Source organism: Dipodomys merriami, unplaced genomic scaffold (assembly GCF_024711535.1).
Source record: "Dipodomys merriami isolate MVZ:Mamm:240054 unplaced genomic scaffold, mDipMer1.0.p SCAF_8, whole genome shotgun sequence".
NCBI classification, from domain to species: Eukaryota; Metazoa; Chordata; class Mammalia; order Rodentia; family Heteromyidae; genus Dipodomys; species Dipodomys merriami.
The window spans coordinates 27,162,557-27,174,725 of NW_027206401.1; the positions used below are offsets into that span (position 1 = coordinate 27,162,557).

Genomic DNA, 12,169 nt, shown 5'->3' on the forward strand with positions numbered 1-12,169 from the left:
GAAAAAATAAAGCAGATATTTTGTTCTAATTTTGTATAACTCATCATGCTCATTACTTAGGAATATGTATACTGATCTTCAAAACTAAAGAAAGTTGACTTTGTATTGCCTTTCCAGTTAATATATTCTGAGCAACGGTGTTCACTAGTATGGGGTTATTACATTTCTGACTGCTGGTAACTCAAACATTCAAGCAGATAAGGAAAGTGACAAACCTGTTTTCACTCTAATACTATTATAACTCTTTACTGTCAAGAGAGTCAGGCTGTTTGGCTTTTATTCTGTAAGAAACTGTCAGTTGATAGGCAAAACTTCAAGAATAATTAAAGAAATAGGATAGGTACACTCTCCTGGGAAAATCACTCTGTTGCAAATGTATTTAAATGAATTCAGTACCCTTTCCTTTTAATAATGCTTATCCAGAAGAAAACATTATTTTATATTTTGTTATGGCACTCAGAAAACTATGATGTCTCTTTAAAAATAAATTATAGTATAAAAGTCACAGAAACTGATTGAAAAGAAAAAAAAATCCCAGGAACATTCTCCATGTGTTTCCTTTTGTCTTATGTGCACTTAAAGTATGCCAAATAAATCCCAGAATACTTACTGTTACCTAAGACTGTCTGGAAGTATCTCAGTAAATGTTTAAAGCACCCCATCTCTTACTCAGAATGCCAGGAAAAGAGAATTTGTTTTCAGCAGGGATTGGCTTTGGTAGATGCTATAGGTTAATTCAACAGGTGTTGCGGCATCTGTGTCAATCAGGGACAACTTTTGGTTGCCTAGAAATACTGGCCTTTCTCTTTGGGAAACCAGACTTCGACACTTGGATTAGGATACAAATGAATGTCAATTCATCTGTTCACCTCACCTCCTCCTCCACAAAAACAAAAAATGCTAAAAGATAGGTGGGATTTTCCCCCTATAAACATAAATATCCAGTTTTGAGAATTCTCGGGGCTGTAGTGTTTGTGCTTAGAACTGGAGACTGGATGGTAGAAGTGTTTGAAGAACTGACACGGAATAGCCATCTGATTAAGCAATTCCATCAAAATATTTCCCATGCATGGGGACACTGCAGTGTTACATTGTCCCAGTGAGCTTCCAGAAATACCTAATGGGAGACACATCCCCTACAGTGTACCTTTAGAAAGAAAGAAAGGAAGGAAGGAAGGAAGGAAGGAAGGAAGGAAGGAAGGAAGGAAGGAAGGAAGGAAAGAAGGAAGGAAGGAAGGAAGGAAGGAAGGAAGGAAGGAAGGAAGGAAGGAAGGAAGGAAGGAAGGAAGGAAGGAAGGACAAAAGAAAAGCCAAGAGTTAAGGAGTGTAAATGACTTGCTTAGGGGCTGTCTGGAACTGGGTGACTTCAAAGTCTATGATGGCCATATTGGAAAAGAAGCAGAGGGAAGGCAAGGTGGAATAAAAACAGGCATTCCTGAAACTATTCATCAATATCATTTAATACCTATTCATTTAGTGCAATTTACCATTTAGTAGAACATGGAAGAACTTAGATTTGCATAGCTCATTTTAGTTGCTTTCAAAGCAGGCAGTAAAATGAAATAGAAATTACTTAAAACCAGAGTCAAAAGATTTAGATTTTATTTTACCCCTATTACAAGCAAGCTCACTAAATATGAATAAGCTACATAGACTCTCTTTTTTAAATGACAAATAGAGAAAACAAAGATTCAGACGGCTTTTGATTCGTGGTTCTAATATTTACTGATCCTTAAATGTATGCTTGCTTTGTTAAACAGTTCTGAAACCTTGTAATGATTTTAATATTATATTAGCCTAACTGGAATTAGGTACTCTTATTTCCAGCCAAGACAGCAGGAAATCTGTGACTGGCTTAGCTAGGTTTAGTAATATCAAAATTTAAGACTTTACCCTTTTTGTAGACAAACCAGATCACAATTAGTGATCTCTGCAAATGTAAAGGTTTAAACTTATATCAGCCTCTCTGGCTAGAAAATGGGGGTAAGAAGCCCTTCATGGATCTCTTCTTAGCAGAAGATCTAAGGTTCTGATGTAGATAATGATCCTTATCATCAACCTCTCTGATCAAAGCACAGCTTATTGTAGCATTGTAGGATGCTTCTTCACATGAGCTTCACAGGCCATAGTTGCAACAGCAGCAGCAGCAGCAGCAGCAGCAGCAGCAGCAGCAGCAGCAGCAGGAGGAGGAGGAGGAGGAGGAGGAGGAGGAGGAGGAGGAGGAGGAGGAGGAGGAGGAGGAGGAGGAGGAGGAGGAGATGTTATATGTGTATTTATTTTAATACTGAATGTTCTTTGAGTCTTTTCCCCCCTTTTCATTTCTTGCCAGTCATGGGGCTTGAAGTCAAGGCCTGGGTGCTGTCCCTGACCCTCTTTGCGCTCAAGACTAGCGATCTATCACTTGAGGCACAGAGCCACATCCAGCTTTTTCTGCTTAGTTTATTGGGGATGAAAGTCTCGTGAATTTTTCTGCCCAGGCTGGCTTCGAACCACAATCTTCAGATCTCAGCCTCCTGAGCAGCTAGGATTACAGGCTTGAACAATCAGTGCTCAGCTTCCTTTGGAGTCTTAAGTACTTAGTTTGGAGTTAATGATAAGGTGCACTTTTATGCAGGAATTAGGATTTATTTAAGAATATAGCTGAAGAAGCCAAGTGCTGTGGATTAGATGGAGGTTTCCCAAAGGTTCAAGTTTTAAGGTTTGGTTCCAACAGTGGCACTACCCAGAAGTGAACTGGGCTTTGAGGAGATGGGACTTAGGGAGAGGTTCTTACGTCTTTATAGACACGCCGCTTAAAGGAATTGTGGGACCCAGCCCATCATATTTTGTTTTTCATTTCTTAGCTGATGCAGTGAGCATTTTGCTCTGATTTACACTTGTTGCCATTTCTACTGAGCACCCTACCAGGGGGCCAAAGCAAAGGGTCTACTCAATTGTGTACTGGAACCTTCCAAACCATGAACTGAGTAAACTTTATTTCTTATAACTTAGTTATACTAGGTACTTTATATAGTCATAACACACACAGCTTCCAAAGTCAGTTTAGCCACACATGGTTCTTAAAAACTGACTCTAGACCTTGTAGTAAAGATTCAGCTAGAAAGTGTGTAGAAGAAGGTTCACTCAGATAACAGTGACATTGACTGACCCACACTCACTAAGTAGAGAAAGCAATCTGTAAGTAATCCAATATGATATCTCATAGGATTTGAGAAAATGTTGTTTAAATATCAGTGCTCTACCACTTGAGCCACAATGTCACTTCTGGCTTTTTCTAAGTAGTTTATTGCAGATAAGAGTCTCATGGACTATCCTCTGGGGATGGCTTTGAACCGTGATCCTCAGATCATGCCTGGCTCAAAGGATTTATAATTGATACCAAGGTTGGTGTCAGAAACATCTTATGGGTGCTCAAACCCAGCATGTAACTGTAGGACTGGCTCTACTTTTCTTCACTTTGATTTGCACATCATATGAGATAGCTTTCAAACCCAGCATGTAACTGTAGGACTGGCTCTACTTTTCTTCACTTTGATTTGCACATCATATGAGATAGCTTTCAGGTACATCCAACTTTTGTGAGCCTCGTCCTATAATTTGTGAGATTTGGGATTATTTTAGAGGTTGACTAATATAGTACTTTAAACTTTTCCAGGGTTTGGTTTCCATGGAAAGACAACTCTTAGCATTTTGCTTTTGTCTATTTCCATTATGGAAATGCACTAGATTTCAGAATCTAGTACATTTCAGAAGCAATGGTCTAGATTTGCGCTCGATTTCAGAATGAATGCTCTTGCAGAATCAGATCATTAATCCTAGTCCTGAACTTTATGTTTCTGTTTGTTATCAGTAGATTTTGAGTTTAGAAGTTGTGTCCTGCCCATCAATTTAATGCATTCTGCTGTACTTATACTGACTTAGGGACATCTAAAACAGTTGCCTGGTAACACATCATTTGAAGCCATTGACTGTAAGCAACAAAGCAGACTCAGGTTTAAGCATAAAGGAAATTTGCTTTTTTAGATAGAGGGGAGCTGACTGGTTTTACTGGAATTTGGAATTTGTGGATGCTGGTTAGGGCTCTAGTTTTCTGATCATAGTATGTCAAGTTTATGTATATTCCTGAGCCCAACTGTACCAACACAGAAAACAGCAAAATGATACTGTACAGGAAAAATAATACTGTACTATCAAATGAAAATGATATAGAAAGTTATCATTTTAATACATTTTATTGTAAAAATACTGTACAGAGGGGTTACAGTTATATGAACAAGGTAATAAGAACATTTCCTATCAAGCATTGTTACCTCCTCCTTTGTTTTTCCCCTACCATCCCTTCCTTCCTACCTCCACAACTACACTCCCCTCCCACCCCCCACTCCCACCCCCGCCTAAATCATAAAGTTTGTTTTTCAACATAGTGTCTTGTTACAATGGGTCAACCTGTATCCTTATTTAAGCATTTTGTCTTTTCCCTTCCCCTCCCCAAATTACAGAAGTGTATGTACAAGATGCAGAGCACCAACATCAAATACAGTGAAAACAGGGGTTATACCATGGGGGAGGAACATACAAAGAAACAAAAAAAATAACATGGTACATTATAAATATATTAGAAACAATAGCAAGAAACTAAAAATCACTTTTGTCCCTATCGGGGCTCATTTCGCTTAACTCATCTGGCCATATGTATATAGCTTTTGACCTTTTCTGCTTGTCCTAGACATATACTAGTTATTGCAAATAAGGGAAACCATGGGACCTATGTTTCTTTGGGCCTGGCTTACTTCACTTGATATAATTTTTCCAAGTCTTTCCATTTCCTAACGAATGGGCAATGTCATTCTTTCTGATGGAGGCATAGAATTCCATTGTGTATATATACCACATTTTCTTGATCCATTCATCTACTGAGGGGCACCTGGGTTGGTTCCATATCTTAGCTATGGTAAATAATGCTGCAATAAACAGAGTTGTGCTGGTAGCTTTAGTATGGTCTTGTTTGTGATCATTTAGGTAAATGTCCAAAAGTGGGTTTGCTGGTTCATAGGGGAGCTCTATGTAGTCTTTTGAGGAACCTCCATACTGCTCATTTTATTTCGTATGCTTATTTTCAGCTTTCTTCCCAAAGGGGACCTATGTACACCACATTTGACACAACACAGAAGTTTCATAACAGTTTTCTGTGATTTTTTTTTAAATTTTATTTTATTTTATTTGAGAACATACTGTACAGAGGGGTTACAATTACATTGGCAGGATAATGCATACATTTCTTACCAAGCATTGCAGCCTCCTCCTTTGTTTACCCTTCACCTCCCTCTGTGATTTTTGTAAAGATAAATGCACTGCAAGGAGAAATAAGACAAATGTCCTTATAGTAAAAGGTGAAAATAGGATTTTAATATATGTGGTGATTAAATTTTAGGGACTTCATTCCAAACACTGTTCAATATCAATAATTAATCAGATTAATTTTATTTGGACCAATTACTGAGGTTGGAACTCAGGGCCTTGCCAGGCATGAGCTTTGTCATGAGCTACACCTCCATACCTTTATGCTTTCCTAATTTTTCTTAAATTTATTGTTATTATAAAGGTGATGTATCGAAGGATTACAATTACATGAGTCAGGTAATAAGTACATTTCCTTTCACTCAGTGTCTTCCATTCTCTCATTTTCTCCAGTCCCTCACTCCCATCCTTCCTTACTATAGTTTTTGAGATAATCTTTTACATTGATCCTTAGTCCAGTTTATACTGCATCCTTCTTCTTAGGCTTCCTGCAGAGGTACAATAGGGGTGATCTACCAGGCCCAGCTTTTATTGGTTGAGATGAAAAAAAAAATCTTTCAAGGCATCATGCAATACTTGCTCATATTTCCAAAGTCATTAAAAACAAGGCATAGCTGTGACAGCCTAGGGGATCCTAGAGAGAGATGGCGACTGAATGTCGTCCCTGAATGGAGTCTGAGAAAAGAAAATGGATGTTGGTAAAACACCAAAAACAACCCAGTATTTTTGGCCTTTAGTTAATAATAACATCATATTGTTGGTTTCAAAAGTGTGATAAATAGATCACAATATTGCAAAGAATTAAAATAAGGGAAATGTGTGATGTGAATATGTCGGAAGTTTCTATTTACAATTTTCTGTGAACCTGCAACTTATTCTAAAATAAAACAATAATTAAAATAATTGCTGCTCTACTTTATAAACTATTTCAAATGCGAGCTTGCATAATTATTTTTCTTGAGGCCTAGGGATAGTAGGATCAGGTTCCCCAATCCTTAGTTCTAATCAGACAGTTATATTCTACAAATATTGTTGCAAGATGGATGTAAATATTAGATTCCTTTTGAATACATTCCATCAGAAAACAGATGCTCATGTAAGGTGATTGCAATTGTTTGTATCAAGAATTTTTTTCTTCTCTGATAAAACTATCTGGAAGATAAATTCCCTATTTCTAGGAATAAAATAAATACATCTTCTGAAACAATGAGCTCAGAAAATGATGAGGCTTGTTGCAATGCTCAGGGCTTAATTGGAAAACATAGTCACTGAGAAGGTAATTTGAACTAGAACTATAAATCTTTGTGAAAAATAATCATCTATAACAGGCTTTTACTTCATTTATTTTTAGCTATTTCATATACCCCCTAAAAGGAGAAATTGGATACACTGGAAAGTAATGAAATCCAAAGTCATTTTTTTTACTGTAAAGTGGATCTGTAAATCTCAGTATTTCTACTTTTTCAATCAATTTCTTTGAGATTTTTACTTAGGGGGTAGTTTCTGCACAGAATGGATTTTTCTTTTTCTTTTTCTTTTTGGTAAATATTTCCTGCTGCAGGTTTCCTGTCACTGAATCTATCACTTTTCCACTTTAAGGAGAGCCTCAGTGGTACTATGCATCTGATGCTGAGTTTGAAAACTGAAATACATTTGAGTAACAAACTGCTCACAGCTAGGGATTGGGATCTGTCAGGTGGGCAAAGCAAGCTCTTTGGTCATTTAAACACATTAGAAAACGAGGATCTTGATCAGGCTGTATCACTTACCACTTTTAGTGTGTGTGGGGTGTGTGTGTGTGTGTGTGTGTGTGGGTTTGGGTGGTATGAGTAGTAGTTTTGTTATTCATTTACCTACTTATTTGTTAAAATTCTTGTTATAGAGATCATGGTGGCCTTGAAATGACGATCTTCCTGTCTCAATCTTTACTAGGAAATAGGCTTATACTACCATGCTCAAATTGTATATTTTGTTATGTGGACATATCTATCACTTTCTCCATAATCAGTCTGAAATGCTGGAAATCAATTAAATATGCTAGCAATGCTACTAAAGCAATGCTTTAGTTAGTTACCTGACACACTCCCCATTCTAATTCTTTCTGGTGTTGTTTGAAAAAAATATTGTTAATGAACAGTTTGTCACATTGCATTTGTCACATTAAGCAAATGGCCTATCGTCCAATAAGCCTTTCCCTTCTAAATGCCTCATAACTTTACATTTACTTTTCCTGAAAGAGTAGTTTCATAAAATTTCTTTGCATAATGTGTGATGACCTATATTCTCCCATTCTTTGAATTTTAGATTTTCACTTGTAATTGCAGAGTGTATATTTCAAATAACATATTATAATCTGTTAATATTAGCTTGTTGCATTTGCTGTTAAATATTTATTTGAATGTATTCCACTAGGATATTAAAGCTAAGCTCTGGTGGCTAACAGTTCAAAGCAAGCCACAGCAAGAAAGTCTCAAAGATTTTGATCTCCAGTTAAAGTAGATGAATGAGCTTCTAAAAAGACAAGGGTGTAGTTCACCTGCAAATCAAAAGCAGAGTTGATCCCAGAAAACCTGTAGTTCCTAACAAATAATAGAAATGCTTTCTACTATATTATGGAGATCATATTACCTTACTCACATTACCTTACTGTATTCATTTCCATGTCATTTTTCATATTGTATCCCTCCCACACCATACTTCAAGATTCAGCAACATTTTTCATGTAGAAGGATGAAAAGTGGTTTCGATATTCACTCCATAGCTTCAAGTTTCTAAAAACAGCTGATACAAAGCAATTTTGCAACCAAATTTCATATAAAAGCACAACAGTATGCAAATAAGGTATAAAGCCAAACTTTAGAAATGAACTTGAAAGATTAACAAATTAATGTGATGCCAGTTTTAGGCCTAGAACTTAGTCCTCCATCCCTTTGTCTTTTACAATGGGCAAGCCACAGGTAACTGACCCCGAATAGTTTCATTGCTGCTGTCACTGCACATCTGGGCCAACAGTACAGAAAGCAGTAACTTGCCAATTCTCATTGGTTTGGCAGGGTCTGTTCAGACAAAGTCTCCCCCCATCCCCACCCCCAGTCTCTTTTAGTGTCAGAAGGAAATCAAGCTACAAAGAGCTGTGGCATTTTTTTTTTTTGTCTCCTGCCTCCTCTCTACTTAGGGCGGCTCCACCCTGTCTTGGCTCCTGGGTGACATCCTGCCTGCCCCAGGGACAGTTTGTGAGCCAGGACTGATAGTGCAGACAAGTCTCACTCATCTTGCATAGGAGCTGCCCAACCAAGATCTGGCTAGCTTCAGTGTGACATCCTGCCTATCAGGGAAAGGAATTATGAGCAAGAACTACAGCTTCAGACAAGTGACATCCAGAAGCCAGAAGTTTTTGTAAAAAGCGAGGCCTACAAGAACCCTAGACCCAGCAATGGCATTATCCCTGCAAGAATTCATCCACTCCCTCGACCTCCGGACCCTTCCCAGGGTCTTGGAAATCCAATCAGGCATATATTTTGAAGGTAAGCATTCTGCAGTTCCTTAGCTGTCTAGTAAAGTCTGTACTCTTGAGAATTGGTGGAGGAAATTTTAATAAACAGTATGAGTTCTGTAAAGGAAAGCTGATCACACAAAGAAGAAACTTGCCACTGATAAGGGGTCATCAATAGTGAAGATTCAACAGTGTTCAAGAGAGGAGAGTGTATGGGTGGATGGGAATAAAGAATTATGGGGAAACCTCTTAAGCTTTGTATGGGCTTTTCAGTAGTTGTATAGGAATGGTGGATTATTTCTGCGGTTTGAAATTGGTTGTAATCAAGAGTGGAAAGTTTAAAGTGATTGATATTTGTTTCTTGAATATAAAGAAATTAGTTCTTCCAAAACAAAAGCATCTGTCAATGCTTTACAAAGAATGCTCCCCAAAGTCTGAACTACTTCTAGATATTACTGCTTACATCAGAACTTCTATCACTCTTTCTTTTTTTGAGTTTAGATTAGTAGTTATGCAAAGGAGGTGCCCATTTAACAAAATAGTTTATAAATGCAATGCATCTTCATCAGTGTCACCCATTTCAACAGTCTCGCCCGCCTCGACCCTCTCCATCCCGCACTTTTCTTAATTTTGTGGTCTATACACTGAATTTTTGACTGTTCTCACTCTGTAATGACCTAATTCTGAATTCTGTAATAGGGAGAATTTTAATTTGAAGGGGCAGAAATTAAAGTCTGTTAATCACAGATAATTTCTTAAGCCATGTCAAAAAGTCAGAGTTAGAACTATTGAAAAATAAATTTGGTAAATTTTGGTGTAACTTAGTACCATAAATGTGTTTCTGTTTACAAGAACACTAGAATTAAACCAATACAGTAAGTTCTGACCAAATTACTGGGAAAGTAACTGCAAAAACTGTTGATAGACAAGTCTTTTCCATTCATAGATAGATATTCCTTCATTTAACTCTAACACCCATTCTTGTCAATAACTTGCACAAAATATTAAACAATGTATTATAAGGTAGGCTTTTAGTTGGATTATTGTGCCCATTGGAGGCTATCATATTTATGTTCTGAGCATGTTTATAGTAAGCAGAATAAACTAGGATACTTTATAGGCTGGGTATCTTAAACACATTTATTTCATTTTCTTCACATTTTAAACTTATGCTATTTTTAAATTAGAGTAGGTTTATTAGGCTCAAATCCCATCATAAATGCAGTAGTTACAGCAATTATGGAAAAGAGAAAAGCTGAAAAATGTCAGTTCCTAGTTTGACATGTGCACATATATACATAACCATTCCTTCACCTCCACCAAGCTATTTAAATGATATAGAGTATAGATTGTCACTGGCTTATTATAAATTTTTCCTTAATTCATTTGTAATTGGCTATTTGAAATCAGACCATCTTTCATTATGAATACCATGTTATGACTTATGTCAAGTGGAAGCCATTTCTTGTCAGCAGGGTTTAGCTTTTAAGGCCTCATGTAAGAAATCTTAACCTCTAGGAACAGATTCTTTTTTATGCTAATTTTAAAGTTGTATATTTTGCATTTGGTTTTAGTCACTTGGAGAAAAATATTTTTCCATGAAGTATACAATTTTAGTCTTCTCTATTCAATGAAACTTATTTTCAGCATACCAAGCTAAATGTCTTTTCCCTGTTGATTTTTAAGCCACCTTTATGTCGAACTGTGTGTACAATCTCAATCGATCTCTGAAACTAATATCTGAGTTTATTTTCTTATTTTTGCTAAGAAAATACAATTTTTAATACCATAGTGTAAAATGTTATCTAAAATAATTATTAATACACAGTTGGTACTCAGACTACTCCCTTGTATTCACTCCATTTTGCAATTTATAGCCATTTTAAATACATTTTTTAAAAAATTGATTTCATAAGACATCCAAATAAGACTTTTATTGAATTGCATCGACTTTACTGTTATTGAGAAATAGTGACAATTTCATATTGCTTTCACAAAAGAAACATGTATAAAGCATCTTTGTCACTCATTATTACTTTATTACTACATTAAAATTTAATTAAGATGAATTTTCTTAATGTGTGGACATTCATGTAACTGTCACTCTAGGCAACAAAAAAACCTTACAAATGAAAAAACTTTATCCTTGTCCCTTTTTAATTGATACTTACAATCTCTTCCTAAACTAAACAGTATGATTATTTTGCGACATTTACAGATTTTTTTTTTGTCAGTCGTGGGCCTTGAACTCTGGGCCTGGGTGCAGTCCCTCAGCTCTTCAGCTCAAGGCTAGCGCTCTACCACTTGAGCTACAACACACTTCCTAGATTTTTATATAATGGGAAAATTACAGTATTCTTTCCTGATTGGCATGTATAACATTTTTTAAAAATTAATCTACTCTCTATATACCTAATTCAATTTCAGTATATACAATGTTCTATTGGATGAATATACCACTATTTATCCATTCAACTGTGAATGGATATTTGGATTAGTTCCTGTTTGACATTGTTACAGTAATGTTGTCATGAATATTATTATACATGCATACTCACATGAATGACATTTAGTTGGGTATAAGAATAAGTAGGATTAATGTTATCTGGTATGTTTATGTGTGTGTTCAGAGTTGGTAGATAATGAAAAACAAGTTTCCTGAGCACTTGTTCCATTTTATATTCCTGGTAGCAATACTATTAATCTTTTTTTTTTAGATAGAATCTTTATATATAGCCCAGACTGTCTCTAAATTTATGAACCTCCTGAGTTCTGGGATTATGGAAATGTGCCAACATATCTGGCTATTTGTCTTCTTAATTTTAATCTTCCTGGTGAGAATACAATGATAGCTCACGATTTTAATTTGCATCTCTCTTACATGTAATGAGATTGAGTGCCTTTTCATTTGCTTGTTTGCTTGTTTGGAGGTTCTCTTTAGGATACTGTTCATATCTCTTGCCTGTTATTATTAGATTTTATAAATTTTATTACTTCTTTTATAAAATACAAATAAAATTACACTTTCAGTGATCTGTGTTGCAAACATTATCTCTCTCTCCATGTGTGTAGTTTAATATTTATTTATTTATTTAGTCGGTTGTGGGACTTGAAATCTGGGCCTGGACACTGTCCCTCAGCTCTTCAGCTCAAGGCTAGCACTCTACACTTGGAGTCACAGTACCACTTCTGGCTTTTTCTGTTTATGTGGTGCTGAAGAATCAAACTGAGGGCCTCATGCATGCGAGACAAGCACTCTACCCCTGAGCCACCTTCCCGGCCCCAATCCTTTAGTTTTTTTGAATAATATTTTTGATGAATGGAAATTTTCAATTGCACTTAGTGTGTTCAATGTATGATTATATTCTATTTGTGCAT

At 36.3% G+C, this 12,169-nt stretch overlaps 1 protein-coding gene across 1 annotated transcript in view; it reads left to right on the forward strand.

The window, feature by feature from the left end:
- Nucleotides 1–8,536: 8,536 nt before the first annotated feature.
- Nucleotides 8,537–12,169, forward strand: part of Themis (thymocyte selection associated) — a 148,563-nt gene continuing 144,930 nt past the window's right edge. The window contains exon 1 of the mRNA XM_070010459.1: nt 8,537–8,822. Coding sequence (XP_069866560.1) covers nt 8,732–8,822 — 91 coding nt within the window. The 5' untranslated portion in view covers nt 8,537–8,731. The remainder of the gene's footprint in view (nt 8,823–12,169) is intronic.